Source organism: Crotalus tigris, unplaced genomic scaffold (assembly GCF_016545835.1).
Source record: "Crotalus tigris isolate CLP2741 ecotype Arizona unplaced genomic scaffold, ASM1654583v1 scf7180000017933.3771270, whole genome shotgun sequence".
Classification (NCBI taxonomy): domain Eukaryota; kingdom Metazoa; phylum Chordata; class Lepidosauria; order Squamata; family Viperidae; genus Crotalus; species Crotalus tigris.
The window spans coordinates 2,405,003-2,421,840 of record NW_024096726.1 but is presented as its reverse complement, the minus strand read 5'-3'; the positions used below and the strand labels follow the sequence as shown (position 1 = coordinate 2,421,840).

At 35.6% G+C, this 16,838-nt stretch overlaps 1 protein-coding gene across 7 annotated transcripts in view; it reads left to right on the top strand.

Annotated features, from left to right (window-relative positions):
• The window catches only part of ABCC8 (ATP binding cassette subfamily C member 8), a 75,089-nt gene that overhangs the window by 32,317 nt on the left and 25,934 nt on the right, over positions 1-16,838 (top strand). For 6 of the 7 annotated variants that reach the window (XR_005556858.1, XM_039344634.1, XM_039344638.1 and 3 more), the window contains 11 exons: positions 3,282-3,322; positions 4,208-4,353; positions 5,401-5,506; positions 6,275-6,385; positions 7,872-7,947; positions 8,213-8,318; positions 8,762-8,797; positions 9,098-9,133; positions 11,778-11,876; positions 12,909-12,993; positions 14,124-14,204. Coding sequence is in view for 6 of the 7 variants with exons in the window: in XM_039344634.1 (XP_039200568.1) it covers positions 3,282-3,322; positions 4,208-4,353; positions 5,401-5,506; positions 6,275-6,385; positions 7,872-7,947; positions 8,213-8,318; positions 8,762-8,797; positions 9,098-9,133; positions 11,778-11,876; positions 12,909-12,993; positions 14,124-14,204 (923 nt within the window). In the remaining variant the exon portion in view is untranslated. The remainder of the gene's footprint in view (positions 1-3,281; positions 3,323-4,207; positions 4,354-5,400; positions 5,507-6,274; positions 6,386-7,871; positions 7,948-8,212; positions 8,319-8,761; positions 8,798-9,097; positions 9,134-11,777; positions 11,877-12,908; positions 12,994-14,123; positions 14,205-16,838) is intronic. The other variant, XM_039344636.1, reaches the window with a different exon arrangement.

The following is a 16,838-nucleotide window of genomic DNA, read 5'->3' as shown; positions in this document are numbered from 1 at the left end:
GTCAGGGAGAATAACCGGGAGCATCCTAATAACTCACATCTTGCAAGAGAGCTGGCACACACTCCGTCTAGTTGGCCCAACACTGCCACTGTTCCCAGAAAGGGACATTCACATAGGGAGGTGGTCGGAGGGCCGAATTCCAATTCTGACACCTCCGGCTTAACAGAGGGGGCAACTGAGTTTTGGGACAGTACTGAGATTCCAGACAGCCCTACTATGGAACTGGGAAGTGGAGGAAGGCAGCCTCATGATAGGTCTAGGGTAGACCTGGGAGGCTCTACAGAGTTGTCCAACAGTGGCAGCCTTCTAGAAGGGCCAGAGAGCCTGCAACTAGGCAGGTCAACCAGGTTATGGAGAGAACAAAGTCCTGGCCTACGAGCCCGGTGGGCAAGCAAGCAGGCCAGGCAACGGGGCACGGTCCATGGGGACCACCAGGGTCAAAAGAAGGGGGCGAACACATAGCACCCCCTGGACAAGATGTGCTTGGAGGTTGCCAGGGAATTTGGAGGTCACAGAGAGCTAAAAGATCTCCTAAATATCTTGAAGATTTTGTAACTCTGCTGGCAAAGCAGAAACAGTAAGAGGGTGTCCCTGTGAAAGGTTTGAATAAGGAACATTGGGAAATAAAGCCCAAAACATTACAGCTTGTTGCCATAGAACTAGTGTGGCTCCCACGCTCGTGTTAAGGTCAAGTGTAACCATTAATGTAGTTATAGTTTTAGCCGGGGGGGAGGGGTGTTGTGTCCTGAGCCTGCAGAGGCAGGCTCGGGACGTTGCAACAGTCCCGGGCAGTTGCAAGCTGCCCGGGACCAGACTGGCTGGCGCCAGCACTCACGCGCATGCGTGAAGTGCAAAGCGCGCCAAATGTTGCCATTTGGCCCTGGGATTGTCTTTAAGAGGAGGAGAGAGGCTTGTGTGCCTCGGCGTTGTAACAGAGCTGCTAGTCATCAATAAAGAGGCTCCTGAGAACTACCAAATGACTCCTGAAGTTATTGCCTTTCGCTGAGGACCCAGCACTAACCACTGCACCAACAGAGTCTTTCCTATTTGTATTTATCTTACAAAAAAGTTCCCATTGGTAAAAGTTCATGTTTTCTTACAAAAGCTAGTGAGGCACTGGAATATTCTGGCTGAAATTTCATTGAAGTTATTCTTATTTAATTTTCGAAGAACATTTCTGCAAGATAACTTTTTCTTTTTTTTAACTCCAGAAGTACTGTAAATCCCTCTTGGAATATATCAACTTTTTAATGCAATAAAATGATAGCATTTTATCATTTGTTTTATTCAATTGATACCCTTTCAACAAATTTGTGACATATTCAAATTATCACTTTATACATTTAATGGTAAATATGAATCATTAGTATTATTCTGATTTGCAAAACTTATTAACAAATATATGCAAGCACATAAGCAAGGTGCCTGATAAAACTTGCTGCTGAACTGTACTTTGAGTTGGCACTAGAAGCTAATGGGAAGCCAGACCACAAATTATAGATATAATTATCTGTAATATATTCTGTAAAATTCCAGAAAGCACCTTCTGCAAATAAAAAAAATGTTTTTCACATTTCACTATTTCCCAGTGAAAGACTGCTGAATGTATACAATATGGTAAGTCTACTCTGTGCTAGCATAATCACTGTATCTAGCTATCGTAGTCTTTAAATCACCTATAGTGGCTTAGTGTTAACTTTTATAGTATTGTCAACAAATAATGCTTAAAGCTTAGTATGATGCCTGAACTTAACTAATGACATTTTTACGTAGTTACCTAATTGTAAAACTTAATCTACAAGCCACAGTGGTTGAATTGGTGCAACCTATTAAGTCTCAGAGAGAGAGAGAAAAGAGAGACAGAGCGCTCCAAATATTAATTAAGAAACAGTGTTTTATGACTTTCCATGTATAAAGCTAGCCAATTCAGTTTATTGAAAAAAAAATATTGTTAAGCAAACCATAGTTTAGCCGAACATGTGAACTCTGTCAAAGAATCTTGTACTTTTTACAAAATTACAAAGATTGGTGCCCATCACTACAGCATACATACTAAAGTTGCCTGAAATAATACATCAGTGTTTCCCAAACTTGACAATTTTAAGGCATGTGGACTTCAACTCCCAGAATTCCACAGCCAGCGTTGTCAAGTTTGGGAAACACTGTAATACATTAATCCATGTAGTTCTGTGTTGCTGATACTGGAAGCATCATTCCATTAGTCAGGGGAGAAAGCACTCCTTATAGATGCCAAGAAATGAATTTTGGATTTTTGCCTTAAAACATGTATGAAATTTACAACGAAAATTCTTTGTCTTTCTTCCAAATATAGGTTTAATTAAGCCCAGAAAGCTTATTTATAGCTTATTTTGTTAGATTTTTAAATATTTGAAATATATCCTGTTTAATTGCTGCAATAAGATTGTAGTATGAAGCAGGAAACTGAATGGAATATAAGAAGAGTATCCTTCTTCTGACATAAAATGAACAATTTGTCAGTTATCACTTGTTTAAATTAGAAAGAAATGTTGGCAACATAAGTAATAGAATGGATAATTTATATTTTAATGACCAGCTGCAAAGAAGACCCAGAACAATAGGGAACCCATTTCTATACCCAGCCATCTGTGATTAATAATCCCTACAGTCTCCTATAATTGCTTAGACATAGAGAAGAAATCAGTACTGTACATCTAATCTACACAGAAAGTCCCTGGAAATTGCTAGTCATTATTTTATTGCTATCATTCATGGTACAGAAGCACTACCAGAACTGTGATGGAATGTAGTCTGGATTCCCAAGAGGGAATGCATTCCAAAGGAGTAAGAGACAACTTAGTTCAGATGAGGGTGAAAATGGCTTTTCCATAAGAGTTTTCAGACTATATGCTTTATGGGGGTGGTAGTCTGCTTTAGTTTGGCAAGATTTTGTCTGTAGGTGAGGATCGATAAAGAAATCTGCTTCGAAAAATCACAATGTGTCTTTCTTTGTTTTTGAAGCCTAATAAGAACAATATCAATGTATTGTAGCTATACTACCTGATTAATAAAACAAGCAATCTAAAAGAAAAAGGTATTGTTGGAGTTGCAGATGCATACGTTGTTAAGCTAAACATCATTTATATTGGGTGGGATGTCTGTAATTATTGGCATTTGTTTCTTATACTGCACTTTATTATAGCAGTTATTACTATTCTAAAGTAAATGAAATGCATGAGAATGAAAGAGATTTAAGTACAGAAGTGTGTAAATATAATAAGAAGAAACATTTTTCCCCACAGTTTTCATGAATGCAGCAATACCAATTGCAGCTGTTCTTATAGTAAGTATAAATATTTATATTAAAATGTAATTTTTTAAAAAAAAAATAGAGAAATATACATCTTTTTAGTAATGAATTTGTTGATTCTGCTTTTCTTGATTTTAAATTACTATAAAGCGATCTGGATCCATAAAGTTCATTCATGCTATAGGAAGGAAGGAAGACACCAAATTTCAGCAATTGCTCTTCCCAATAGCTACTAGAAAAAAAGCTTTGTAGAGAGCTAAGAAACACAGGAACAACATGAAAGTTGATACTAAGAACTGCAGGGAAACATGAAATATAAATAAAAAAAGGTCAGTGTAAATCACTGGCCTTTCCCATTGCAGATACACCTCAGGATTTCAAGTCGATGCTGAATTGAAACAGAATACTGGTTTGGGGGCTAGGATGGATTATATTTTTGATGCATTAGCTGACAAGAGTGAGGAATGGGTAAAAAAAAAGAATAGCAGCTACTTTATATTATTTCAAAAGTTATAGACAATCATCTCGTACAGTAAGTCTGGTTTTGTTATTCTTGAATCCTTTGACAGTAACTGATTCTGTCTGCAACATATAGGACAGAATTCAGCCCATTCCCATTGCCATCTTCCTTTGGGTAGAAATATCATTTGGAACCAGTCCAGTAATAAGATACAGTTAATTGACTGGGAAACTTGGCACTTTTCAAGTCACAACTCATGGACTTAATTCATTTCCAGAGAAGCTTCTTTTATTTTTTTAATTTATCTGCAAAAGGTTCTGGTCAACTAATATCAAGAAACACCATCAACACTGCTGATCTTTTGGATTTTTGAAGTTCAATAAAAATCTGACTGAAAATATGTCTTTAATATGTAAATGGTCTGAAGTAATGCATTTTGTTTTTGTTTTTCTAATAAGACGTTTGTTGTCCATGCCCATCTCTTTGCCAATGCTGACTTTTCTCCTTCGGTGGCCTTTGCATCGCTCTCTCTCTTCCACATCCTTGTGACACCCCTGTTCCTACTCTCCAGTGTGGTTAGATCCACTGTTAAAGCTCTTGTAAGGTAAGATTTCATGAGACTTTAAGACACTTGGTTTAAAATATTCACCTCCATTGCTGCAGGAATTAAAATTTGGTTAAGATTTATTTAGGATATCACTTTCGTGGGTTTTCCACCCTACCAAAGGTCCTTCATTGTTAGGAATTCATGGGGAATTTCCCCACATTATATTATCAGTTTCTCTACAGCTTCTATTGCCAATATTCACTGTAGTATGCCTTGTAATTTTTGTGGTAAATGTATATTTGGATGTGAAAATAAGTTTGATGTTGTTGTTAAGACATCAGTTAGAGACTGGGAAACCACGAGTACTAGTTCCACAAAGCTAGCTGGTCACTCCCTCTTGGCCCTAGGAAGCAGACAAGAGTGAACTATTTCTGAAAAACCTCGTCAAAAAACCTGCAAAGACTTGTTATCAATCTCTGAGAATCAGTCACAATCAAACAGAATATATAGATGTAGAGATAGAGGTAGAGGTAGAGATATAGAACATTTGTTAATTCTTTAGGGGGAGAAATAACATTGATTCTTCTGAAATATAAGGAAATATATCTTCTCAATCTTGCTAGTAGTATTAAACCTGGTGTCATGTGAGAATTAAATCTAAACATAATTGACTATGATGACGGACTAAAAAACTATGTATGGGCTGAAGGAGTACAGAACTGTATACAAAACACAATAGGTTCATCCAACCCTAAAAGAGACACTACCAATATGCAATGTTTGCTGAGTAAGGAATATAATGGTCCATATCATTCTGTATTGTACCAAACCATACCATGTCATTTCCAGACCACATTATTTCAGGAAATGTTTAGCAGCTTTTGGAAGTGAGTACTCCATAATGAAAGGAATTCAAGGTTGCACTTGGAGTAGTCGTGTAACCCTGAAAAAGACTTACACAATGAAAATGGAATCCTTACCTGTCCAAAAGCTGAACATCAAAGTGGGATCAAGGGTTGCAGTTTGCTAAAATAATGAACACTGCTGTTGTATGCAGCACAGATATGATTTGTTTAGCTTGCTACCATTCTTCTCTTTTCATAGTGTCCAAAAGTTAAGTGAATTTCTCTCGAGTGAAGAAATTGCAGAAGAGTATGATAAATGTCCTGAGCCAAAAAACCCAGACAACCACAGCAAATATCAGGTTCTTGTAAGTGTCATTTTAACTTGATTGTGAAACTGGCAACATCTCATTCTTAAATCCTTGCTTGTTCAGTAATGCCAATAACTGTCACTTTCCTTGTAATTAATAGCTACAGTAGTAAAATTTAGCATCTACTTATTGTAGATTATATTGTGATTGCTCTTTGTTTAAAGCCAGCAGTGGATGATGAGACAGTTTGCTGTAGGAACTGTCAGCTACTTTGTGAAACAATTGGAGGGGGTGGGGAGGATCCAATCCTTATCAGAATGGTTGGGATGCATCTCAGTCAACAGTACTATATAATGGTATGAAGTTTGCTGATTTGTCAGAATCTCCTGGAACAGGATTAAATACCCAACAGCAGTAAGAGATCCAAGATAAACAATAACTGCACACTTACAAAATGATTTCATGCATCATGCTGCACCATTGTCTGATTTAAGTGGTGGGTTTTAGAAGCCAAAGTGTCTTGTTTCAGATATTCTGCTAAGTCATGAACCATGGTTTGCACCCAGAAAAAACTTGAGATGATATTTTGCACTATGCCACCATAAAGAAAACTTCATTATGGCTTACTACAGTATGTAAACCCAGCAAAAACTGACAAAGTCCATGCACCTTTGCCTTTACTCAGCCCAAATATTCATGACAGAAACCACCTTTTACTCTCTTAGGGGAGGAGTGCATCTACTAGGAAACTAACTCATTGTCCATTGCTGACATCTGCATTCATGTTCCCACTCACCATGTTTCTGTCTTCCTGGTCTTGCACAGACCCTCAAAGTTGTTAACCGTAAGAGGCCTGCCAGAGAGGACTGGAACAATTACAGCTCTCGTATAAGAAGATCTATTAGCAGCACAGAAGCAGATGATTTTTGTGTAAAGGTGATAATAAGGTCACTCTTTCTAATTATGTTGTTTCTAATAAGTATAAAAGTTCTAATACTATAGTTCCAAGCTGAGAATACAAATCCATATTTATCTCCTGCAGTAGTGGACCACCAAGATTTTTCTCACTAACATAGAATTTAGACAACAATTTTGGCAATATGATTATCAGATTGGAAAATAGGCCTCTTGAAGGAGCATGGATTAATTGATAGGAGAGAGAAAATAGTAGTTTCTGCATAGTTTTGTTAAGCATAATTTGTTGTTCATGCCGCAATTATCTACATTCACGTATTACACCAGGCCATAAAATAGTGAGGCTCAATATGATAAGCCAAAATCAAGCAAATCACACTATAGCTTAGCATAATGTGTGAATCTAGTCATGTACTTTTTCCACTCCTTCCATTCCTTAGTTTCAGGCTTAAATTATGCTAGGGCAGGTGTAGCATCTGTAGCAATCTTCATGTCAACTTTATTAAGAGTAAATAAAAGTGTCTGAGCATATTCAGTATGGATTTCTCCTCACATTAAGTATGTACTGAGAATCTCCATGTATCAGGGGCTAGAATAGAAGAAAGACTTCTGTGGAAACAATGGTGTTTCCAGACATATCTCAACCAATTTTTAAAAATGAACATAAGGTTGTTCTCTATCTGTATGACAACTAGAAGATGGATTATAGGGCTGCATCTCGTCTACCTTTTGTATGAACCTCCACTTACTAACACCTTTGTTCCTTAGTCTGATTTTATTTTTATATGAATAAAATAAATGTGGTTAATTATAGAATTCATTTCTCTAACAGTCTATGACACGGGTGTCAAACTCGCCGTGTCATGTGATGTGTTGTGATGTATTGTGGCTTTTTTCGCATTGCTGGAGCTGGGGCGGGCTTGGCTTCTGCATGATGCAACTGGCCCATGGGCCGGCAGTTTGACACCCTTGGTCTATGAGGATAATTGTCTGTAGAAAGTAGAAATAGAATGTAATTCTTAGATATATAATTATTTTCATTCTGTGCTCAGTAATGAATCAGTCTATACACATTCTTATGTTTAGCATTGCTTGTAGTTATGCTGCATAATTTTATCAACTGTTAAAAATAAACAATGCTTAGTTCAGATGAATTTATCCCCAAGAGTATACAGAATTGCCTTTCAGACCTAAATACTTTACAAGGAAAAAAGCTAATATGAGTTAATTTAACCTACTTCCCAGTAAAAATACTTAGGGACACATTATTGTTGTAACTTGACCATGTTGTATATGAAGAGAGGAATTGTAAAGTCTGATAGGAAGAATTAAAGGATTTTGGTTGTGTATTACTTATCCCATAAAAGATCCATGTTTACACACAGACCACATAGCTGTTGTCTATTAGCAATACTTTTTTAAAAAAAGACATTTTAAAAGGGAAAATATGAGTGATGTTTTGCACCAACATAGATAATTTATGTTCTTGTTGCTGATGCGACCATAGGTCACGAATGGATTTTTCACATGGACGCCAGAAGGAGTTCCAACTTTATCCAGCATTGATATTCGAATTCCTCAAGGTATTAATGCATCTATTATAATGATTAAGATTTACAAATGTTCATAATCAAACACTATGCAATAATAAATGTCTGAGCACAAAACAGAAATAGGAGCACATCCATATCTACAACACAATATGTATACTATACTGTGAATGAGGATGATCTTAGCAATGTGCATGAGAAAAAAAATGATCCATTTAATCAGTTGCCTAATTGCTCTGGACTAGCATGAATGTAAGCCAACATTTCAAGAATAGTATAATTTTTTCTATTATTGCAGGTCAGCTAACAATGATTGTGGGACAGGTAGGCTGTGGTAAATCATCTCTCTTATTAGGAATACTTGGAGAGATGCAGAAGACATCTGGGAATGTGATCTGGAATAGGTAATTTTGTTTATCCTTTTAGTTGCTGTGTAGCTTTTTATTTAAGGTACAGGCCTATCATGTCTTTAATGTATCTGAATTATATTACTATAACAGGGAATCCTGAAATGTATTGATACTGCATATAATTGCTAAATACTTTCGTGTTCCTCATTTAATTAATCCACATGAACAGATACTGTAGCTTCAATATGTGTCTGTGTGTTTCACAACCAACTACATGTTCATATGGGTCACAACCAGCTAGACATTTTATGTATCATTGTACTTTTAACTGAGAAGATTGATCATATTTCATTAACTTTGTGTGTAATTGAAAAATAACATTCATTTGTCTTCAAACTGCAAAATATATAAAGTTGCTTCAGTGTGTCATACAAAATAGGATAGAATCATGCTGTGAAGAAAATATTTTAATATGTTAATAATTTTTGTTATTACAGCAACATTCCTGACAATGAGACAGGAGAAGATGTCAGGTATGATAATTCATTTGATTCTATGTCATACAACATAAAGAAATGAAAAACATCTAATATGGTATTTCTTTAAAAAAAAGAATCAAAATATTTTTATTAGAAAAATTATATAGGCTATTTTGATGAGAATGTTTTGATGTTTGGGATGACCAACTATAATGACTTGAATCTAGAATTGATTACTGTATATCACAATTCTATGAGTGTTGATCATATTCATTTACTTTTAAAATTTAATCATTTCTAATTAGTTGCAGAAATATGTAACAACTACTGAATTACTGTGTGTCTGTTTTGCAGCTCCGACATGGAAACAATGGTTGAAATGGAGCCCAGGTACAGTATTTTAAAACGGTGTTAAAAAACTTGCAAAAGTTTCTGTCAACAAAGCAGTTTCATTATTCTGTGTCAAAAGAGAGAGAAAGAAAACCCCCTAAATATCCATGCTCTCAAATTTATGCAAATGTCTAGATAACTCCTACCAACTTTGTAAACTGAGAAATTCTGCTTTATAGAGAATCCGTATTTTATCATAATTCTCTGATGTGCAAAAATCAGAACAGCCCACACACTATATTACTAGAGTAATGCTATCTGGTGTTTCTATGCTTCTTTGAAAAAATACTTTTTGTCTGCACTGCTAAAGTAAAGTAAAAGCACACTTAACACTGAGTGTCAGTCAGTTGATTGGCATTTCTTTGAAGCTAGAGAGTAAAAAAGAGAGAAAAAGGCAAAGAACTTATATCGAGGCAAAAACGCATTATTGACTAAGTGACATTCTCAATGGATTGAGATATGTAAAATCAGGAAAGAACTATATCATGACTAAAGGTACAACATAATTGCTAAATTGTGCATAATTTGGATAATTGTTAAATCATGCATAATTCAGGAAAATGACATAGCTAATAAATGTTTCTGCTCATTAAGATATCTGAACCCCTATGATTATCAATGAAATAAGTAGATGTCAAGGACATAAACATTCATAATGATTCAGTTTTCTTTCAAATTAGAGACAATCTAATCAGAGATGTCATCTTTCATATTTAATTAATGTGGTGATACATACTCTAGAATGACTCACCACACAATTGTTCAGAGGAATTAATAACTTTAGTTTCTTTTACTACTGAAATGCCAAACTGGGATGTCGTCCACGGAAGTATGACAAAGTCAAGTCCGCTCTGTAAAAGTGGAGATGATGACTACAGCAAAGACCAAGGAAACAACAAAAAGCTAAATGAGATTTTGATCTTAGAAAGTTATAAATAGATTAAGCACCCAGATAAAATTGGAATTTATTTATTTATTTATGAGACTTATATACCGCTTTAAGTGCAAGCACTCTCTAAGCGGTGTACACCAGTAAGCAATGTATATATATATTTACATTGCCCCCAACAATCTGGGTCCTCATTTTACCTACCTCGGAAGGATGGAAGGCTGAGTCAACCTTGAGCCTGTGAGATTTGAAACTTTTATGACAATATTTTGGAATTAATTTTAAAAAACAAACACTCATGGGAAATTGATTCTGTTTTGTTTTTTACAAGACAAAACAAAGATAAGCAATTTCATAATTTAAAAAGCTGGATACTATGAGGAACTAAAGAATTTAGGTAAAGAATTAAAACTCTGAAATGTTGCAAGGCATTATGACAATAAAAATATTGAAGAAAACGTTTGAGGAATGGAATGAGAAAATAGTAACTACAATATCAACAATGTTAGTAATAATGTCTGTTTCTATGTCAAAAAGATGTTATTTAAGAAATGACAAATGTGGAACAAATTTTATCTGGCAAGCTAGAGATAGTATCAAAAGTGGATTTACAACTGACAGGCCAAGATAATGACTCAGAAAAGGATGTTTCATTGGATATATAAAAGAAACTGAGTGCGTTTAAGATTTAAAAATGAAATCCAAATGAAAACCAAGAGACAAATCTTGATATATTTTTTTTTACTGGATTTACAAAAAAAAGGCTTATTAAAGTCTTGAAGAAATATCAGTGACGGAACAAAGTAAAAATGAAGAGAGATTATTCCTATGTCAATATCTGAATACACTAAAGATTAAGACTGTTAAAAATAAAAGAAAGAAATATAAGTTGGTTTAATGGATCAAGGCTGTTTCTTCTAGTAATCTTTTCTGGGCTTTCTCATGACACCTGGACTGAAAAGATGATGTTTCATGGATTTGTTTATATATAAGATATGGGATAAAGAGATAAATGTTTGCAATTTTAGAGGGGATGAAAAATCACTAAATTTGTTTATATTTGCTGTGATGAAGATTCAAAGTCACTGCTTTCTTTTCTGTTTATTATATTCTTACTTTTTCTTCTCTTTTTTGTCTTGCACTGTTTACTCCTTCCTATTCTTTTTTTCTTTACATTTAGTTTGTATAAGATTTTACCATTATAATCAAAATTCTTAATAAAAAATTATATATGTAAAGAATATCAAATTGGGAGCTAAGCTGACTTCCAAGTAGCTTCACTACAACCTTGCATACAGTTAAGGCAAACAAATTTACAAAGAGTAATTTAACTGATAATGCACTTAGCAGTTAATGACAGTATTCCTTTTTTATGAACTCCTTTTTTACGATCTTGTAATCCCTTAATTCGGAGTAGAGTCAGGGCGACTGGGTGGAGCTGAGCATTTACTGGCAGAATGCCCTTCCTGACCCACACAGAGTTCATGGCAGGTATTTTTTCCTTGCGCCCTAGGAGAGAAGCATCTGCCATTACTAGGATTAAACTCTCAGCCTTCCAAGTAGGAGATGAGCATCTTCACCACTAGGCCACCACATCGCTCATTCCTTTTTTTTTTATGAACAATAGGAAATATTAACTTGTCTTTGAAAGAAGACATAAAAGTAACATTGTAGTGAATAATCCTTTCAGTATCTTTGAAAGTAAATAGACATCGTACATAGAAGCACTTGGATGAGTTCCTTTCTTTTTTTCAGAAAAAGAGGGCCAGTGGCATATGCTTCTCAGAAGCCATGGTTGTTAAATGCTACTGTGGAAGAAAATATCACTTTTGAAAGCCCCTTCAATAAACAAAGGTAATGTGTGTAAGAGCCATGTAAAAACTAATTATAGTCAGTCCTCATTATCATCCTGTCGATAAACATTTTTACTGTTGTTGACAATGTTATTTTCCCAGCTACATTGTGCAAATGTTGAGTCTTTGTATCAGCTATAGTTACCTTTCAACTATGTAAACATCGGAAGCATCAACCCATATGGATGAGGGATCTCTCTTTTCCTGAAAAGTCTCTCAAAGAATGTGTTTTCCAACCTGGAAAATTATTTATAAAATAAGTAATCAATGTGTTTGAGTACATTTCAGTACTAGGTAGTTTTTGTTTTGTTTTTTTAGTTATAATATGCCACATTTGTTTCTGACATCCTTCTTTAAGAAGTCATTTATTTATGTTTGTATTAATATTATGAGGCAATACAAGTCATATTCTCAGATTTTGCAGAAATAATATGGAATCACTATCGTGATATATCCAGTACAAGATGACTTCTCAAAGAAGTCTTAAGAATAATTCCAAAGTCTTAGCACTCTTTATTAAATAGCAATTTAAACATAACACTCTCACAGTTGTCCATTATATCACCTTCTCTTAAGTCCTTCTTTTTCTCTTGTTAATGTTTATTTTTTTAGACACTGCCATCACATTTTAGATTTTTTCAATTTATTTTATGTAGTAATTTACACTTCCTAGTACAAATAAATGAATGTCATGCTCTTGACCTACAGTGTTGACAAGTTTAAACTAGCAAATAATTTGATTTAAATCATTTAGATCCTGAAGCCCCTAAAGGCAGTTGTAGATTATAGTCTCCAAGGAATACAGAACCAAGGCACACTTTTTTTAGCTTCAAAATATTTGACAATGAGCTATTCAAGTATAATTTATTTGCATGAAACAGGTGGGATTCCCATTAGAAAAATAAGTGCTTAGCAAGCATGCATTTTCCAAAGTGTGACTTTTCCATCTGATTAATCTTGCTTTTAAGTACATAAAATATGCTGGTGAGGCAATCTCCACATGAATTGACAATTACCCTTTTTGTTTCCACAGGTATAAAGCAGTAATTGATGCTTGCTGTCTTCAACCTGATATTGACATACTACCTCATGGAGACCAAACACAGATTGGAGAGAGGGTTAGTGACTATGTATAATTATAAAACATTAAGCACTCAAAGGTTATCACATGGTCTTAAATCTATAACTGGTGTTTGAGAAAATGGCTTTGTACAGCAAACTCAGTTTCAGATCCTTAGGATGAAGGTGTTATATTTAATACACAGTGTTACAGCTTTTCTTCTATCTGCCATATCTCAACATCTCTGGTGTCTCTAGCACTGACTGAAATACTCTATTGGGAAAGTATATTTAGTAAACAAAACAACATTTTTTTCATTATCTAGAAAGCATTTATGAAAGTCATGTTAGAATAGTCCAATTAAAGTAAGAAGTAGAAAGGCACATGTTAATAAACATGGAATATATTTCCTTACTGAAGGCTGAAATAATGAAAAAAGAAACTTATTTTGCCTTAGGTACCAATGATAATTCTCTCATAAACTAGGAGCTCAGATATTCAAACAGTTTCGGTCATCTAACAGCAATAATATAGATTTGTTATTCATTATTCATCTAGACATTTCATTCATTGCTTCAGTAGATCTAGATTTGCAGTTGATGTTCTTTCATGGACATGGTAGTATCAATAGAACATACAAGGGCTAAAATACAATATTAAAAGATAAAGAAAAATATTAGAATGCTAGAGAATGTCCAAGGAACAATAGAAGACATTGAGGCTGAGCTATGCCACAGAAGTTTAGCTTTGATATGTTAATTCTTTGCAATGTCCATGTTAATACATAGCATTGTCAAAGGACAGCTATATGAACTATTGCATTTTAACTTGCATTGATTTATATAATTTCTAAGTCATGAATACAATAATCCTGACTAAGCTGTTACCTCAGTCTTACTTTTCCAGCTGTATCTTGAGAATAATTACCATTGATTAATAGGATGAATAATTGAATGATGAAATACATTGTATTTTAGAAATAATATATACATTATTCAGATATAATTAGGGTGTTTTTTAGAATGAGTATGTAAATTCTGATTAACTTGATTAATAACTTTTGATACTTTTGACTGGTTTACCTTTTAAGCATACCTTGAAATGTCAGGTTTTGGAAAGCATAATTTGAACAATAATGTCTCAAAATTGTATAGGTTTCTAACTGAATTATTTTATCTTTTTCCCAAGGGTATTAATTTATCTGGAGGTCAGCGCCAAAGAATCAGTGTAGCAAGAGCTCTTTACCAACAGACAAATGTGGTATTTCTGGTAGGTTTACTGTTACTAATTCTATCATCTAAACCGAAAAGGCTTTCTTTTCTCTATAAATGACATTCTTCAACCTAAAACCCTGACATTTCAAAATTCCTTGACTAACAACAACCAATTCTATCAAGAATTCATATTCTGGATCCACAAAGTCAGTAGAATATTTTCCCCAGTATGATGCCAGTTCCCAACATCAGATATATCTAAGACCATCTGTCCATCTGAGTGGACAGATAAATTCTAGAAATAATTCTCCATTGCTATTTGTTCCATTTATGCCATTTAGTCTATGCGTAAAAGTGCTACACTCAATTTGCCAGCAAATTTGGAAAACTCAATAGTGACCACAGGATTGGAAAAGGTCAGTTTACATTTCAATTCCAAAGAAAGGCAATGCCAAAGAATGTTCAAACTATCGCACCATTGCACTCATTTCACATGCTAATAAAGTTATGCTTAAAATCCTACAAGCTAGACTCCAGCAGTATGTGGATCGAGAACTACCAGAAGCACAGGGAGGATTTTGAAGAGGCAGAGGAACTAGAGATCAAATTGCCAACATATGCTGGATCATGGAGAAAGCTAGAGAGTTCCAGAAAAACATCTACTTTTGCTTCATTGACTATGCTAAAGCCTCTGATTGTGTGGATCACAACAAATTGTGGCAAGTTCTTAAAGAGATGGGAATACCAGATCATCTTTGTCTCTTGAGAAACCTATGTGCAGGTCAAAAAGCAACAGTGAGAACTGGACACGGAACCACTGATTGGTTCAAAATTGGGAAAGGAGTCTGGCAAGGCTGTATACTGTCGCCCTGCCTATTTAACTTATATGCAGAGCACATCATGAGAAAGGCAGGGCTAGATGAATCAAAAGTTGGAATTAAGATTGCCAGGAGAAATATCAACAACCTAAGATATGCAGATGATACTACTCTAATGGCAGAAAGTGAAGAGGAACTAAAGAGCCTCTTGATGTGGGTGAAGAAGGAGAGTGCAAAAATTGGCTTGAAACTCAACATTAAGAAAACCAAAATCATGACATCCAGCCCTCTCAATTCCTGGCAAATAGATGGAGAAGAAATGGAGGTAGTGACAGATTTTATTTTCCTGGGCTCCAAGATCACCTTAGATGGGGACTGCAGCCAAGAAATTAAAAGACTTGCTCCTGGGGAGGAAAGCTATGGCAAATCTAGACAGCATACTAAAAAGCAGAGACATCACCCTGCCAACAAAAGTGCGTATAGTCAAGGCCATGGTTTTCCCAGTTGCAATGTATGGATGTGAAAGTTGGACCATAAGAAAGGCTGAGCGCCAAAGAATTGAGGCCTTTGAACTATGGTGCTGGAGAAGACTCCTGCGAGTCCCTTGGACTGCAAGGCATTCAAACCTGGTCAGTCCTAGAAGAGATCAACCCTGACTGCTCTTTAGAAAGCCAGATCCTGAAGTTGAACTCAAATACTTTGGCCACCTAATGAGAAGGAAGGACTCACTGGAGAAGGGCCTAATGCTGGGAAAGATTGAGGGCAATAGAAGAAGGGGACGACAGAGAATGAGGTGACTGGATGGAGTCACTGAAGCAGTAGGTGTGAACTTAAATGGACTCCAGAAGATGGTAGAGGACAGGAAGACCTGGAGGAACGTTGTCCATGGGGTCGGGATGGGTCAGACACGACTTTGCAATTAACAACAACAACAACAAACTGGACCTTAGACATCACAAATTACTACTCACAATTTGCTGTAGTCATAAAATGACTACATAATGCCCTCCAGGGGAACATTGCTATGATAGAGAAGATGCACTCCTGGGGTCCCAGTAGATGGCATTGTTTAAAATGAAGGAAACCAGAGCTTCTAACCCTATCAGAATGGTCACTAAACAAGGCAGTTGCTAAACAAGAACTACCTGTAATGGCACAGGCCAGTTATTTGCAAGACTGACCACCTCCCCTTATTTCTGATGCAGTAGGCATGTTATTGTCTATTAATTAGACAATGTCATCTAATGAGATCAAGGAAGCATTCCTTCTCTGTCATGGCACCTGTCCTATGGATCCCCATACGTCTAGAGATTTGACCCTGACCTTGCTGGCATTCCATAAGACTTTGAAAAACTGTTTCTTTCTTAAGTAATGGGCCATCTTGTTGGTTTTGTTTTGATATTTGTTGAATGATTCAAAGCATATTGGGTAGTCTTTTTTAAATTGGCTTTAAGTTCTTCTCCTATTTTGTTTCTGTTTCTGTTGTTTGTTAATTGTCCAGAGCCATCTGCTAAGTGGATGTCTATATTAATTATTGTAGTTTAAGTGCAGGCAAGGACCCAACTTAAAACACAAAAGTGGTTATTACAAACATTGTATACAACAAATAGTCCTTGCATGTGTGCTTTTAAGGCTTCTGCCATGTGAACCCTCTCTGTCTCAATTGGGCTTTATTAATATTCCCAGCTAGCCCAGCCTTGCAATTTGGCATTTGCAACTCAAAATCTTAACTCACTGCTTCTGAACCCTTAGACAGCTCACTGAAGACAGATCCCTTTCCTCAAAGGCAGTAATGGCATAGTGAAACCCATCCCATAGAGGGACAATTTGATGCCTAAATTAGCAAACTCCTTTCCTTCAGGCTGAAAAAA